Source organism: Erinaceus europaeus, chromosome 2, assembly GCF_950295315.1.
Source record: "Erinaceus europaeus chromosome 2, mEriEur2.1, whole genome shotgun sequence".
NCBI classification, from domain to species: Eukaryota; Metazoa; Chordata; class Mammalia; order Eulipotyphla; family Erinaceidae; genus Erinaceus; species Erinaceus europaeus.
Genome location: NC_080163.1, coordinates 125,269,736 through 125,285,670, shown reverse-complemented (window position 1 = coordinate 125,285,670; position 15,935 = coordinate 125,269,736). Strand labels below are relative to the sequence as shown.

Sequence of the window (15,935 nt, the reverse complement as noted above, 5' to 3'; positions counted from 1 at the left end):
CTTAGGAAGTTGAAAGATCTAAATAAAGAGTTTCTAGATCCACAGATTCCTGTTTGCACCAGGTGAGGCTTTAAATTACTCCAATGAGATTGGAGAATAATTTACCATTATGTCACTCTTGGGGGTATACTCTTGACTAAGTTTTACACAGTACAAAAAATGACATACAAGTAGAATCAAAGCAATTCTGTTCATAGTATGAAAAACCTGGAAACAACATAGGAGCCTATCAGCAGATAAATGAAACATTATAAAAGCAGAAATAACCTCTGTGTTATATAGCAATCTGAATGATTTTTAGCACTATAATATTAAATGAAAAAGTTAGCCCCAGAAGATTAGACATCATGAGACCCTTTTGCAAAAACTAAAACTTAACATATATAAACATTTATTTTTGTAACTACTTAAGTTTAACATGATGTGTTTATTTTTTGGATGCCATAAATAAGAAAGCTAGGAGAAATTTAACCTAGAATTTAGGATAATAGCTACTTAAATTGGGGAAACAGGAATAGATTGGTAGGGAGGAAGGACTTTTTGATTACAGGTGGATTAATGCCTACCTTTTGTTTTGGGTGGTAGACTAGTAGACACCTGGTTATAATATTAAAAAAAAAAAAAAAAGTATTAGATCCCTCAATGAATGAAAAGGTAAAGGGGCTAGGATTCCTAGGGTGAAATGAAGATCCTTGCATGGAGCTTAGTTCTTTGGTCTGTTTTGTTTAAGAAGTTGCCTTTTGAATCTTGGGACAAATATCTGGTAGTGGAAAGGTAGATGTATATTATGTTGTGTAGTATATATTGACTGAAAGCTAACAAGCTTTCTAGGTGGGATTCATAATGCCAATAAATATCATATACTTTATAGATTATTTCATGCATAAGTATTTATAGCTATTTCTGTTCTTTCATAGAAATTTTTTTTTTTCCTTTCTTAGGACAAAATTAAACTATAACCCTCCAAAAGATGATGGATCAACCTATAAGATTGAACTTGAAGGGATATCGGTAATGGTTATGAGAGAGATCCTGGATTACATCTTCAGTGGGCAGGTATGATGAGAAACAAGGAAGGAGGACTGAGTAGAGACCTCTGAGCTCAGGGTGAGGGTCTCCTTTCATCCATTCTATGACAGAGCAGCACTATCATCTTCATCTTCTGTCATTATGTGCTCACTAGTGTCTCCAGTTCTGATAACACACCAATGTGTGTATTTCTAGGATTCTGCTCTTAAAGCAAAGCAGACTGAAATATCATCAGATGCTAGTGTTTTCACCATTTTAACTCTGCCTTCCAGGATGATTCATGACATTGGAGTACTTCTGCATATAATTCTGTCGCGCTCCCTCTCCCTCATTCCCTTCCTCCTTGATTCCAGCCTTGTTCTGAAATATACAAGTAGGGACTTACTCTGTCACACTAGAATGAAAAGGAGGATTTCTTGGATGGTGTGGGTTGTTTTGTAGAAGTGAAGTTTCAGATTCCCACAAATGACAACAGCATTGTCTTCATGGTACCTTGGTCCTTATTGCCTTTCTAAGACCTACATTCCTATTCTCTCCCACTCTTTCTTCCTAATTCTCCCTTACTCTCTATTTGCTTATATTCTGGGATTTAATGAAACACCAGGAAGGAAATGATTAGACTTCTTTTCTTCCTTCAACTCCCCACCCTATATTATGTGACTTGAAAAAATGTTTCTGAGAGGAATATAAGGAAAACCTTAGGTGTGATCAAGGCTAGCTATTTTAACAGAAAGAAATTCATTTATCTTGCATCCTAGTAAGACTCTTTTGTCTGTATTCTTTTTGAGATCTTGTTTCCTACTCTCTGCTAGTCCTTTGTAACCCTGTTTTCCTTTTCTTTTCTGAGAGCTATTTCTCCTATATATTTTCTAAATATTAAGCATGTAGTACTTACTTTTTCTGAATATTTTCATACTATCTAGAGTCAAAGTTAGTGACTGTCATCATTTTTGAAGTTTTTGATTTAACTTCTTGATGTTTATCCCTTGTTTCTTTAAACGCTGGTGGTGGGTGTGTAGATGTTAGGCTGTGTGTTAGTATATGATTGTTAGAAGTAAATGGAATTAAGCTGGCAAAAGAACTCAGTTGGATAGTGTGCTGCTTTGCCATGTGTGTGACCCAGGCTTGAGTCCAGTCCCCACCACATTGAAGGAACTTTAATTGCTTTAAAACCATAGTTACAACACAACTTAGTTATAGAAAACTTCTAATTTAGCAGTTTAGTTTTATTTAGATAGAATTTACTGTTTTCTCGGGTGCCTTGCTAAATTTGATACTAAGTAGCTGGGAAATTTTTCTTTACCTGCTACTTACTTTGTATTTTTCTTGACACGGTTTTATTTTCCAGTTCAAGTGATTAGCAATTATACATTTTTTTTATATCTGTGGTATGAAATGTTTCTTGCTGCATTCTATTATGAAAGCTCTCCTTCATACTAATTATTTGGTAGATATAAGCCATTTATTATTATGGGAGCATTTTATTTTATTTTTATTTTAGACAGATACTGAAAGACAGGAAAAGAGTAAAAGAGACCACAAACTTGGGGATTCCTTCATTATAGCAGAGACTAGGTTAAAATGTGGATCACACACAGCAAAGTATCATGCTATTCAATAACCTCTTTTCCATCCTGTGGAAGCATTTTAAAGATTCATTTCTTTTTCTCTCTTCCCTCCACACCTCTTTCTAAGTAGAGATTGTTTTTTTACATTTCCTTACTGTATGATGGGAAAATTGAGAAGAGACAAAAAGCACCAATCAGTGATTTTTTTTTTTAAATCTCATCTTGGGAATTTAACCCAGGAAATCATTTTGAGACTGAATTGTTGCACTGGGTGTGCTGTTTTGGAATTCAGAGTGAAACTGCTGATGTAGTACAGACTTTCCTTCTGGAGTTTACACTCAGGTTAGCATGCCATTTGTGAAAAGACTAAAGTGACTATATTTGGAAGCAAGATTTCCAGTAGTTTCTGACATTATTATTATTATTATTATTATTATTTTTGCCTCCAGGGTTATTGCTGGGCTCGGTGCCTGCACCATGAATCCACCACTCCTGGAGGCCATTTTTTCCCCTTTTTTGTTGCCCTAGTTGTTGCAGCCTCGTTGTGGTTATTATTGCCATTGTTGACGTTGCTTTGTTGTTGGATAGGACAGAGAGAAATGGAGAGAAGAGGGGAAGACAGAGAGAGGGGAGAGAAAGATAGACACCTGCAGACCTGCTTCACCGCCCGTGAAGCGACTCCCCTGCAGGTGGGGAGCCAGGGTCTCGAACCGGGATCCTGACGCCGGTCCCTGCGCTTTGCGCCACGTGCGCTTAACCCACTGCGCCACTGCCCGACTCCCACTATTATTTTTTTTAAATCATCTTCATTATACCATACAATGCAGAACTTTACAATTTTGAAGCATTTAAATAATTTAGAGCTTTTCTCTTAATGAACAAGGAACAACATGAACATCCACTATAGGAAGGGTTATAGTCACTATTACTGATAACTACTGTTGATAAATCAAAGGAAATGCTGGGGAAAGTTAATTAGTAATACACTGTGTTGTTTAAAGAAGCCTTGGGCAGTGGCACACTTGGTTAAGCACATACATTACAATTCAGAAGGGCCCAGGATCAAGCCCCTGTTCCCCACCTGCAGGGTGAAAGCTTCACAAGTCATGAAGCAGGGATGCAGGTGTTTCTGTCTCTTTTCCTCTCCCTTCTAGATTTCTCTCTGTCTCTATCTAATAAATAATGAAATAAATATATATAAAGACAGAAGAAGTGGCCTTGGTACCTGCAAACTCTTCTTGAACAAAACTGTTTAAAATTGGTTGAACCTATGAAATTGCCAATATTTAATCATTATTGACCTAAAAAAAAAAAAGGAGACTTCATTTGCTTCAATCTACTAGATTTGTGGTTTGGGTTTTAAGTAAATAGATTCAAATGTGAGTTACTTGTGTGATATTCACATAGATCCGGCTAAGCGAAGATACAATCCAAGATGTTGTACAGGCAGCAGATCTACTCCTGCTGACAGATCTTAAAACCCTGTGCTGTGAGTTTCTAGAAGGTTGCATTGCTGCTGAGAACTGCATTGGAATCCGAGACTTTGCACTTCACTATTGTCTGCACCACGTCCACTACCTTGCTACAGAATACCTGGAGACTCACTTCCGAGATGTCAGCAGCACTGAAGAATTCTTAGAACTGAATCCTCAAAAGCTTAAAGAAGTGATTTCTCTTGAGAAATTAAATGTTGGCAATGAAAGATATGTTTTTGAAGCAGTAATTCGATGGATAGAACATGATACAGACATTAGAAAGGTACTGATAGTTTATAGAACGGTCTCATGTCACCTTTTTACTTATTTTAGTCATTTTCAGTCACTGATTGATTTAATTATGTCTAATCCATGTTATAGCTATTTTTAATCTTCTTTACCTCAAAAAACTTAGGATGTAAAGGATATCCATGAAACATTTTCTCACTGCATGATTACTAAAGTGGTTGGTTTTTCAGACCAGAACAATCTACATAAGCCTATGTATTTCATAAAATGTCAGTGAAAATACCAGTATTTATAAGGAAAGTCCTAATCATTTGTGCATTGTTTCTGATGGAAAAAAAATCCATCTCATACCTTAAGCTGAATATGATAAAAATGCAATTTCCTCACCATAACTTGCAGCATCCTTCCTGAATGCATCATTAGGCTAATCCCCTATAGGGAACATAATGCTATCAGCAGGGAAAGTGGACTTCATGAGCCCTGACAGAGGAGTGAGGAATTTGAGCCCTCATTAGAGTGATTGTCACCATTATGGGAAAAAGCAGGAAAGTACTGAGCAGTGCAGTTCCAAATAGGAAGTGACAGCCTGGGAGGAAGGGTTTTATAGAACATCAGAAATAAAATCAGAACTTTAAATACAGCATTTATAGAGAATAGCCTTGATGACTATATTCAAAAACTGATTGTATTTCTGTTCTTAATAACTATTTTTAATAATTATAAATTTTTACTCTTTTAGGCTTAGTGGTATGTCTGTGTAGAAATCTTAAGTGTGGTCTCTGCTCAGTTTTTTTCTTTTTTTCTTTTTTCTTTTTTTAATTTCTTTATTGGGGAATTAATGTTTTACACATGACAGTAAATACAATAGTTTGTACATGCATAACATTTCCCAGTTTTCCATATAACAATACAACCCCTACTAGGTCCTCTGTCATCCTTCTTGCATCTGTATTCTGAGACTCTTTTACTTTGGTACAATACGCCAAATCCAGTTCAGGTTCTACTTGTGTTTTCTTTTCTGATCTTGTTTTTCAACTTCTGCTTGTCTGCTCAGTTTTTATCTATGTTCTTATTAGCTTGTAAGTTAGAAAAGGGGAAAGAAGAATTTCCAGTTCCAGTGTGATACCACTTATGGTGATCACTGCGGGCAGCTTCTTCCCATGTCTCTTCATGCCTTAAATTGATGAGGACATATATATCCACTGTGTGCTAGGAAAATAAGAGGCGGTTCTTAATCCTTTGATTAATCTGACTTGATGCTCTGAATATATTGGTTTTTATGACTTGGGCTATAGAAGAGTGTTGAGTTGTTGGAAAAGTAATGACATATTTTTCTATGCAAAAGAAAAGCCAATATACTTTAAAATAACTTTCTTTTGTTTTTTCTTTTTTAATTGCTACTAGGGTTATCACTGGGGGGTCAGTGCCTGCATAACAAATCCACTGCTCCTGGCAGCTATATTTTTCCCTTTTTTTGTTTGTTTAATTTATTTATTTTGATAGAACAGAGATAGAAAGGGAGAGAAACAGAGAGACACCTACAGTACTTGCTTCAATATTCATGAAGCTTCACCTCTGCAACTGAGGAGTAAGAGCAGGTCCTCATGCATGGTAATGTGTGCCCAGCCCCCAAAATAACTATTCCAAAAGCAAGAAAAAGTCTTTCAAAGCTCTCACCTTAACATATCTAGAATATCATAGTTGATTCAAATTTAATATTGGATAATGAAAAATATTGTACTTGTATATATTTTGACAGTGACTACTATATAATCCTCAAGCTTGTTTTAACTTTTGATTTTTCAATATTATAATCTTAATGTTGATACATTTTCGTTGTCTAGCTTGTCTTAGTTATCAAGTTGTTATTGTATATAATGTTTCTGTAAATGTTCTTTCACTCAGAACAAGTCAAGTGTAATGAAGTGAATGACAGAACTTTCCTAAATTTTCCTATTGTTATAGAAACCCTTTAGTGTTTATAAAGAAAGCTGCTTGAAAACTTCACAATGATTCACAAATATAAATCTGAACTGATGCTTTTTAAGTAAGATTTTTATTTTAAAAAGCATTTTGGGAAATAGGAATAGGCTGTTAAAGTGTGTTCAAGCAATAATGAGCAATTAAAATAACTTGCCTGTTGATAATCAACAATTATTCTCAAAGCCATGTACTGTATTCTCCCTTTTCTTCTTCCTCATCTTTGCTGCCTGCCCTCCAGGTCCACATGAAGGATGTTATGTCAGCACTATGGGTTTCAGGGTTAGACTCCAGTTATTTACGGGAACAGATGCTTAATGAACCACTGGTACGAGAAATTGTCAAAGAGTGCAGCAATATACCACTGAGCCAGCCCCAGCAAGGAGAGGCCATGCTGGCCAACTTCAAACCTCGAGGCTACTCTGAGTGCATCGTGACTGTTGGTGGAGAAGAAAGAGTGTAAGTATGAGTGTGAGTTTTTGTAAAGTGGCATTAAGTGAAGAAAAATTTCCATGTAAGCAAAAATTCATGAAGCCAGGAGGCAGCCCATCTAATAGGGCATGGGCAGATCAGGGATTCGATCCCTGGCGCCATGTGAGAACATAGTTGTGGTGTCTCTCCCTCTGTGGAAGGTGGTGGTGGGGAGAATTCATAATTGTCTTTTCAGTATCTGAAACATAATGGCAGTAGACTTTTTAAATTTCACAAGCATTTTTTTAAAGCTGTATTTATTAATGAAAGAATCAGAGTACTACTCTGGCACATGCAATGCTGGGGAATGAACTTGGGACCCTATGCTTGAGAGTCCAGTACTTTGTCAGCTTCACTACCTACTAGGTCCCCTAAACACTTTTTACAGCATAAAAAATAGTTTTTTGGGGTTTTTTTCCCTTTTTTTTTATTGTTGTAGTTGTTGTTGTTGTTGATGTCGTTGTTGTTGGATAGGACAGAGAGAAATGGAGAGAGGAGGGGAAGACAGAGAGGGGGAGAGAAAGATACACATCTGCAGACCTGCTTCACCGCTTGTGAAGCAACTCCCTTGCAGGTGGGGACCCTGGGGGCTCAAACCGGGATTGCGCCATGTGCACTTAACCCGCTGTGCTACTGCCCAACTCCCAAATTGTTTTTTTTTAAGCAGACAGAACTTTATAAAACACATTAACCACAAATCAGTCATTTATTCCTATAGTTCACGGAAGCCAACAGCAGCCATGCGATGTATGTGCCCTCTTTATGACCCTAATAGACAGCTTTGGATTGAACTTGCCCCTTTAAGTATGCCAAGAATTAACCACGGAGTTCTCTCAGCAGGTATGTTACATTGAAGATTTTACTTTAAACACAAAATCCAGTATAGTGTGATCTCAGGGCTGTACAGAATGAAAGATAAATTTGATTGTCTCCTGTGGTGACCTTTTTAGTGACACTAGCTTGGGAGACTATGATAAGGAGAACTGTCTCTATCAGTCCTTATTGTTCCCAAATCTTTTGTGTGTAGTTCTTTTTAAGACTTTAGTAGAGGAGCATTTTATTTGATAATTTACCTAATAGAAGAGCAAAATTTGGTGACTCTTGGCACCAATTAGCTATGTGACCTTACCTGGGATACAGAATATCTTTGAGCAGCCGGAGGTAAATAGCATAATGATTATGCAAACAGACTCTCATGTCTGAGGCTCCAAAATCCCAGGTTCAATCCCCTGCACCACCATAAGCCAGAGTTGAGCTATTGTGGAAAGGAGTAGACAAAATGGAGTTACAGAAGAACTATAAAGAATCCAAGAAAGGACATAAAGGAGAGCGAATTTAAACCTATCTTCACCCAAATATGATCTAATAGAAAATCAGATTATAAACATCTTAGGAACCTAGCATACAACTGAATATTATAGTAATGGTTGAAAGAGCCTGAACAATGGAACATACTCACCATCAGTTAGAATTGTTGAAAATAGCTGTATGAGATTGCCTATAAAACCTATAAACGGGGCCTGGGAAGTAGCACTGTGGGTTAAGTGCACATGGCGCAAAGCACAACAACTGGTACAAGGATCCCAGTTCAAGACCAGCTCCCCACCTGCAGGGGAGTCACTTCACCGGCGGTAAAGCAGGTCTGCAGGTATCTATCTTTCTCTCCCCCTCTCTGTCTTCCCTTCCTCTCTCAATTTCTGTCTGTCCTAATCAACAACGACTACAGCAACGAGAACAAGGGCAACAAAAAAGGGAAAAATAGTCTCCAGGAGCAGTGGATTCGTAGTGCAGGCACTGAGCCCCAGTAATAACCCTAGAGGCAAAAAAAAAGCCTGTAAACAGTGTGAGTCCCCAGCATCATCTAGGTGATATTGATCAATTTTATACTGATTCTACGTTGCCCCAAATTGTTATTCATAGACTACAAATTCCTGTTTTTCTTCTTTTAGCTCTATTTATAATTATAATGTATAATTTTATAAAAATAAAAGTTACAGAAAAGCAGATATTTTATATATGTCTTAAGGAAATATTACTTAAATGAGTTATGACTTAAGTCCTTTTACTGAGGAAGATAAGTTATTTAACCTTTACATGTTTGAAATCATTCCACATTACTACTTGTGAGAGATCTCCAGGAGATGGTAGAAAAGACTGAACTTGCTTCCTTACTACTGTTTACTGCCTTACTTCACATTGGCTGTTGCCCTTCTGATTTCATCTGACAAGGGCCATTCTACTAATCCTAATTATCATCATCAGTCTTCCTAGAATCTTTAGTGAATAGTCTCTGCTTACCCACAGCCATTGCCATTAAGTTTCTTGTTTTGTGTTTTATTCTTTTTGCTATTGGGGCTTCTTATGCTTACATGATTCTACCACTCTCAGTGGACATTTTCCTCCCTCCTTTCATTATCAGAGACAGAAAGGAGAAACATCACAACACTGATCATGAAACTTCCTCTGTACATGATGTTCCCATGTGGTGCTGGGATTGTGAATTTGGGTCCTTGTGTGGTCTTCTGGGAGATAAACCATACCATATCAAATTATAAGAATTGCCAAAGCTATACCCTAATATAAATAAGAACTTTCTGTGGATTCTAAAATTGTGGGGGCTGGGAGGTAGCTCACCAGGTTTATCACAGACATTATCATATACAAGGAGCCAGGAATTAAATTTACAAGTGATTGAGCAGTGCTACAGATGTGTTTTTTCTTTCTCCCTCTCTACCTCCCTTCCCCTTTTCAATTTCTGTCTAGTCAAATTAAATTAATTAAAATGTATTTAATACTATCATTATTTAGTAATTATTATCATTTTAATACATTTTAAAACTGTGGAGCTTAAAATTTTTTTTTAAATTACTGGTTATTGTCTGTCAACAGTAATAGCGATGGAGCAGTATAGCCACCAGGATGTAGGTCTAATTTCCCGGTAATATCTTCTCAGAATAGTATTCTTAAATGTTTATTCCCATTCTTCTTCTAGCGTTTGCCCTTCTTCCGTAGCCAGTCAACAGGTCAGGTTGAAAGCTGTCAGGAGCTGCTTATTGCTGGCTTTGAAAGTGACTGGGATCCATGTGGATTCAGTCGGCTAGGAAGGATCGTCAGTTTCCCCAATGAATGGGTACTCACGGGATGCACCACGAGAAGGTCGATCCAATGCATCCCAATATATGTACATATATTTCTGATTTTCACATAATGCACACTTATCATGAAGATTCTTGGTTCAGTCTGTTAGCCCCACCATAAGCCCAAACTGAGCAGTGCTCTGGTCAAAGGAATGAAAAGTAAATACATAAGTAACAATAAAATGATTGCTTTGGAAAGTATTTTGCAAAAGTACTTTTTTAAAAAAAGGTTTATATGACAGTTTTAATTGTGATATACACCAGACTTAATATCAATAACCCAGTCTAGCATTACCTGGAATGGTAACTTCAGCAAGTACTATTAAACTTTATTTTGGGTGCTTTATTTTGCTTCTAAGATTTATTGATGTACTTATTTTGAGAAAGAGGAAGAATGAGAGAGGACCACAGTACAGTTCCACTCTGGTATAGGGTAGTGCTGGGAGCTCAGGCATGCTAGTTGGTGTCCTCTACAAACTGAGCTGTTAAGACCCTATTCTGAATATAAAGATGCCCAGATCTGCATTTCCAGGGATCTTGAATAACCAGAGGTGGGTTGTGGTCAGAAACTGTTCAAAAGTTTTAGACACTAGGGATGGAGTTGTGTGGTTGAGCAGATTTTGTCAGTTTTCATTTTATACTATAGGCTGCAGAGAATCTACTCAAAAGATACTGGCAAGTGCAGTAAAATGGTCAGAGTGACTCAGAGTTACTTTGTCACCAAAGAAATATGGTAATGATTTTGAATCCTTTGTTGTTATCAGATCTTACCACACACTGTATACACTACTGTGATTTTTATATTGGACAGGAGGTAGTGTTAATGACAACTTAAGTTTCAACATCTTTGTGTGTCACTTTTGATATTTGCAGAAGGATTTTTGTTTGTATTTGGGGGCCAAGATGAAAATAAGCAGACCCTGAGCTCTGGAGAAAAATATGACCCAGATGAAAATACATGGACTGCATTGCCGCCAATGAATGAGGTAATATATTGCTTTTGTTATTTGCTGACAATTTTTTTTTCTCCTTAGTACTTTTTGTTCTTCATTTGAATATAAGTACCAACCCCAGAGCTAGAAAGGTAGAGCTCACAAGAGTAGTGAATTTTCATGGTCAGGGCACCAGGGATCAATCCCCTGTACTACCATAATCCAGAGTTAAACAATGTTTGTTTATTTATTTATTACTTATTTATTTAACCTCCACGTTGTCACTGGGTTTGTGCCTCCAGTACAAATCCACTGCTCCTGTGGCCATTTTTGTTTGTTTGTTTGTTTCTTTGGATAAGACAGAGAGAAATTGAGAGGGGTGGGGGAGAGAAGGAGAGAGAAAGATAGACACCAGCAGACCTGTTTCACCACTTGTTTCCCTTCAGGTAGGGAACGAGGGGCTTTAACTGGGATTCTTGCATGGGTCCTTACACTTCATACTATATGTGCTCAACCTAGTGCACCACTGCCCGGCCCTTTATTTTTATTTTTTTATTAGTGATTTAATATTGATTTATAAAACTGAATGATGGGAGTCAGGCAGTAGCACAGTGGGTTAAGCATATGTGGTGCAAATCGCAAGGACCGGCATGAGGATCCTGGCTCAAGTCCCCGGCTCCCCTCCTGCAGGTGTCTGTCTTTCTCTCCCCCTCTCTGTCTTCCCCTCCACTCTCCATTTCTCTCTGTTCTATTCAGCAATAATGACATCAACACCAATAAATACAACAACAAGGGCAACAAAAAAGAGATAAAAGAGAAAAAAAATTTAAAAACTGAAAGATAATAGAGATTTAATTCCATCTGGTTCCCACCACCAGAATTCTGTCTCCATCGTCTCCATTGGGAACTTCAGTAGTTCTCTGAAGGTTACAGATATTGAGTAATTCTATGACTGTCCATATATATTTCCCCCCCATTTTTATCAATAGTCCTGCCTTTCCTTCCTTGGTAAGTCACCCTTATACCTGTTACCACATGCACATGTCTTTCCTTTTTCCTCTTCTGTCTCAGGTAAAAGTGCCTGGCTTCCTCTGGTGTTTTTCAGATTCATTTCCCTTTCAGTGCTGGTCAATAACAAGATTCTTGGTGACAAATGTTTTGGGTCCTGATGGAATGGGAGTACAGAGCCCTCTGGTTTATTTCCCCTATCACTTACCCCTCTGGGAGTATGAAGTAAAATTCTTTTTGGGGTGCAGAAGGTAGGAGGATCTGGCTTCTATAATTGCTTTTCTGCTGGACATGGACATTGGCAGGTCGATCCATACCTCCAGCCCATTTCTGTCTTTCTCTAGTGAGGTAGAGCTCTGGAGAGATGAGGTTCCAGGAAGCGTTCATGAGGTCATGTACCCATGGAAGTCAGGATAAAATTCATAGTAGCATCTGGAACTTAGTGTCTGAAAAGCAATAAGATGGAAAGCAGACAAAATGTTTAATAAACAGGAACCATAAAGTAGGAATAGAGCAGATAGGGGCCTTAAGGTAGGAAGAAGCTAGGAAGTCTTATTTATGTTCTTAGGTTATGTTCCTAGGAGCCTATGTCTTAGTAATCTTTGCTTGAGCTTGATAGTTAACATGGGGGTGGACTAGAAATATTGTCTGGGAAGATGGTGTCAGAGTTGAGAATAGGGCTAGAAATCTAGGTGAGGGCAGAGAGTTGCTCACAAACTTGAAGAAAACATACAAATGTAATTAAAATTACCACACAGTGGAGGGGGAGGTCAGGAATTAGTGCAGCAGGTTAAGCGCACATGGTGCAAAGCGCAAGGACCAGCATAAAGAGCCTGGTTCAAGCCCCAGCTCCCCACCTGCAGGGGAGTCACTTCACAAGTGGTGAAGCAGTTCTACAGATGTCTCACTTTCTCTCCCTCTCTCTGTCTTCCCCATCTCTCTCCATTTTTCTCTGTCCTATCTGACAACGATGACATCAATAACAACAGTAATAACTACAACAACAAAAAGACAATAAGGGCAACAAAAGGGAAAATAAATAAAATTAAAAAAAAATTTTTTTTAAATACCACACTGATCTAAGCCAGGGCCCATTATCTATTCATATTTAGCACTGGAGCCTGTGTAACCTCTTGCGTCCCTGTCAGACTGAGCTCACAGTCCATAGTCCTAGCTAGGAACATTCTAAGCCAGAGTAGAATCTTGGGAGGAAGGGGGAAGGTTGAGGGAAAGAAAAGATAGTGGGGAGGAGGGCTGCTTTGCAATGCCTATGACACATATTTGAGTTCAATGGTATGGTGTCTTTCCTCACTTCACTGTGAGAAAGAAGGGTGGGGTGGGGGGAGGGTGTTTGGGGGTAGGTATACAGTGGACAACAGCAGCAACAACAACAACAAAAAACCCTAGCCTGGAGCAGTAAAGTCTGAGTAACAGCAGCAAAAGAAAAAAATGTAGCAACCTAGCCAAGCCTCTTGCCTCATATGCCAGTGCCTGCATCTTGACTCTTCTTTCCTCTCCACTCATCTCACTTAGTGCCTGCTTCAGTTCTGGAAATGCTCCTGCTTTAGGACTGCTGCCAGCTACCTGCCATGGCCTACTCCCTGGCTTCTTTCAGTTTTAGTCTAAATGGTGCCCTTTCCAAAAGCTTTTCTTCCAGCTCCAGCTCTGCTATCTCCTCCCCTGCCTTATAGCATTTTCTCTTCTTGCTCTGTAGTATTTTTCACTCACTAAATGTTTTTTAGTAGTTCACTTTGACGTTGGGGCTTCTTGTCTGTTTTGCTCACTGCTCAGTCATCAAAGCTACAGACAATATGTAAGGGCATAAAGGAGATACTCATTGGCAAAGAAAGGCAAAATCCTTAAGGCTCCTTGTCATTCAGATAGCCTTAGTACCAACCTATTGCAACCCAGTTCCATCCCACAGGCACCTTGTTGCTGCTATTCTTACTTTTCATAAATCAGCTACACAAGCTTACTGCCCATTGGTCACTATACAAGATAATTTTATTGGATAAGGAGGTCTTCATTCTTTTCCTTGTTACATGCTACTATGAGTAAAAGTAATGACTGCTCACCAGTCAAGTCCTTTGATTTGAGAAATTACTGCGCGGTTTTCTGTCTCTTGTAAAAGGATGAGCTCTTGGAGTTGGGCAGTAGTGCAGTGGGTTAAGCGCACATGGCACCAAGCACAAGAACCAGCATAAGGTTCCCGGTTCGAGCCCCTGGCTCCCTATTTGCAGGGGAGTCACTTCACAAGCATTGAAGCAAGTCTGCAGGTGTCTGTCTTTCTCTCCCCCCTCTGTCTTCCCCTCCTCTCTCCATTTCTCTCTGTCCTATCCAACAATGACATCAATAACAACAATAATAATAACAATAACTACAACAATAAAACAACAAGGGCAACAAATGGGAAAATAAATATTTTCTTTTTTTAAAAAAAGATGAGCTCTTTGGGAAAACAAATATCTGAGGCATAATTTTGAACACAGCACTCTTTTGCTAGAACTCTGGAATATAAATCTCTAGTTGTAATTAAATATATGAATATCAGCTTTCTAATATACTCACTGACTTATGTAGAAATATCTTTGATGTCTTTTCAGGCAAGACACAACTTTGGAATTGTGGAGATAGATGGAATGCTATACATTTTAGGAGGAGAGGATGGTGACAAAGAGCTAATTTCCATGGAATGTTATGATATTTATTCTAAGACATGGACAAAGCAACCTGATTTGACCATGGTTAGAAAGGTGAGAAAAGCACAAAGCACAAGGACCAGCGTAAAGGTCTCAGTTCGAGCCTCTGGCTTTCCACCTGCAGGGGAGTCACTTCACAAGTGGTGAAGGAGGTCTGCAGTTGTCTATCTTTCTCTCCCCCTCTCTGTCTTTCCCTCCTCTCTCCATTTCTCTCTGTCCTATCCAACAACGACGACAACAATAAAACAAGGGCAACAAAAGTGAGTAAATAAATAATTTTTAACAAAAGAAAGATGAGAACTATATTTTGATAACTACCCCAATTTTTAAAATAATGTTTAATTTCCTATTATTGTTATTATTATTATTATTATTATTATTATTGATAGAGACAGAGAGAAATTGAGGGGGGAGAGAGAGACCCTGCAGCCCGGCTTCACCACTCATGAAGGTTTCCCTCTGTAGGTGGTGACTAGGAGCTTGAACCTGAGTCCTTGCGCACTTTAATGTGAGTGCTTGACCAGGTGTACCACTGTCTGGTCCCATTAATGTTTCATTTCCTACATATGCCTCTTAGTATCATTGATAGTGTTATAAGAAATATATTATGGAAACCACCCCCCTCCCAGCTTGCCTCAGTCATATACCAAGTTTATCCTGATAATGGGCTCTGTGTGGCTCTGCTGTGTCTGGTTTATATTTTTGTGTGAATGCACTCACGTAGGAATTATCTAGATTTACCAGCCCTATTGTCTTAATTACCATAGGGTTAGGGAGAAGCGTTAATCTACAGGTAAAGACAGGCATCACTTACTGAATGAACTTTTACTTAGAGCACTATCTTACCTGTATTTATACTCTCTAGTATGGGCAGGGAAATACCATTGAGACAAAAATTTGTCCTGTGCTATTGACCCAGGAATGTGTTCATACTGTGTTCTCTCATCATCTGTGCCCTTTTCAGCTAAACCATTTTGGGGACAAATTGAGCAATGTCTGCACTTCATGGGAAATCCAAGTAGTAGTAAAGGAATAGAGACACTGGAAGTGCTGACATTGGAATGTGTGCATTGTCTCGCTCTTCTCATTATAAAAACCCTGTGGCCTGGGAGGAGTGTGGTAGGCAAAGTACCCAACTTGCAGGAGTGAGGTCCTGAGTTCAATCCCCAACATTGTGTTTGCCAGAGAGATGTTCTGATTTTCTTTCTCCCTCTGAAATAAATCTCTTTTTAATACTACAAGATTCCTGTGTTAGAGGGGTAATTTAACTTTTTTTAAAAAATTAAAAACCTACATCCCAGAATAAATAGAAAAACAAAAAAAATCTTTGACTAGAGTGAAGCATTATAAGCATGAGGTCTGTCACCCTCTATCTCTGTAAAAAATA

The 15,935-nt window shown here is 38.4% G+C and overlaps 1 protein-coding gene across 1 annotated transcript in view; it reads left to right on the top strand.

Moving 5' to 3' along the window:
* Positions 1 to 920: 920 nt before the first annotated feature.
* Positions 921 to 15,935, top strand: part of GAN (gigaxonin) — a 34,736-nt gene continuing 19,721 nt past the window's right edge. Inside the window, exons 1-6 of the mRNA XM_060185117.1 lie at positions 921 to 1,056; positions 4,005 to 4,355; positions 6,543 to 6,760; positions 7,491 to 7,612; positions 10,783 to 10,895; positions 14,453 to 14,602. Coding sequence (XP_060041100.1) covers positions 1,015 to 1,056; positions 4,005 to 4,355; positions 6,543 to 6,760; positions 7,491 to 7,612; positions 10,783 to 10,895; positions 14,453 to 14,602 — 996 coding nt within the window. The 5' untranslated portion in view covers positions 921 to 1,014. The remainder of the gene's footprint in view (positions 1,057 to 4,004; positions 4,356 to 6,542; positions 6,761 to 7,490; positions 7,613 to 10,782; positions 10,896 to 14,452; positions 14,603 to 15,935) is intronic.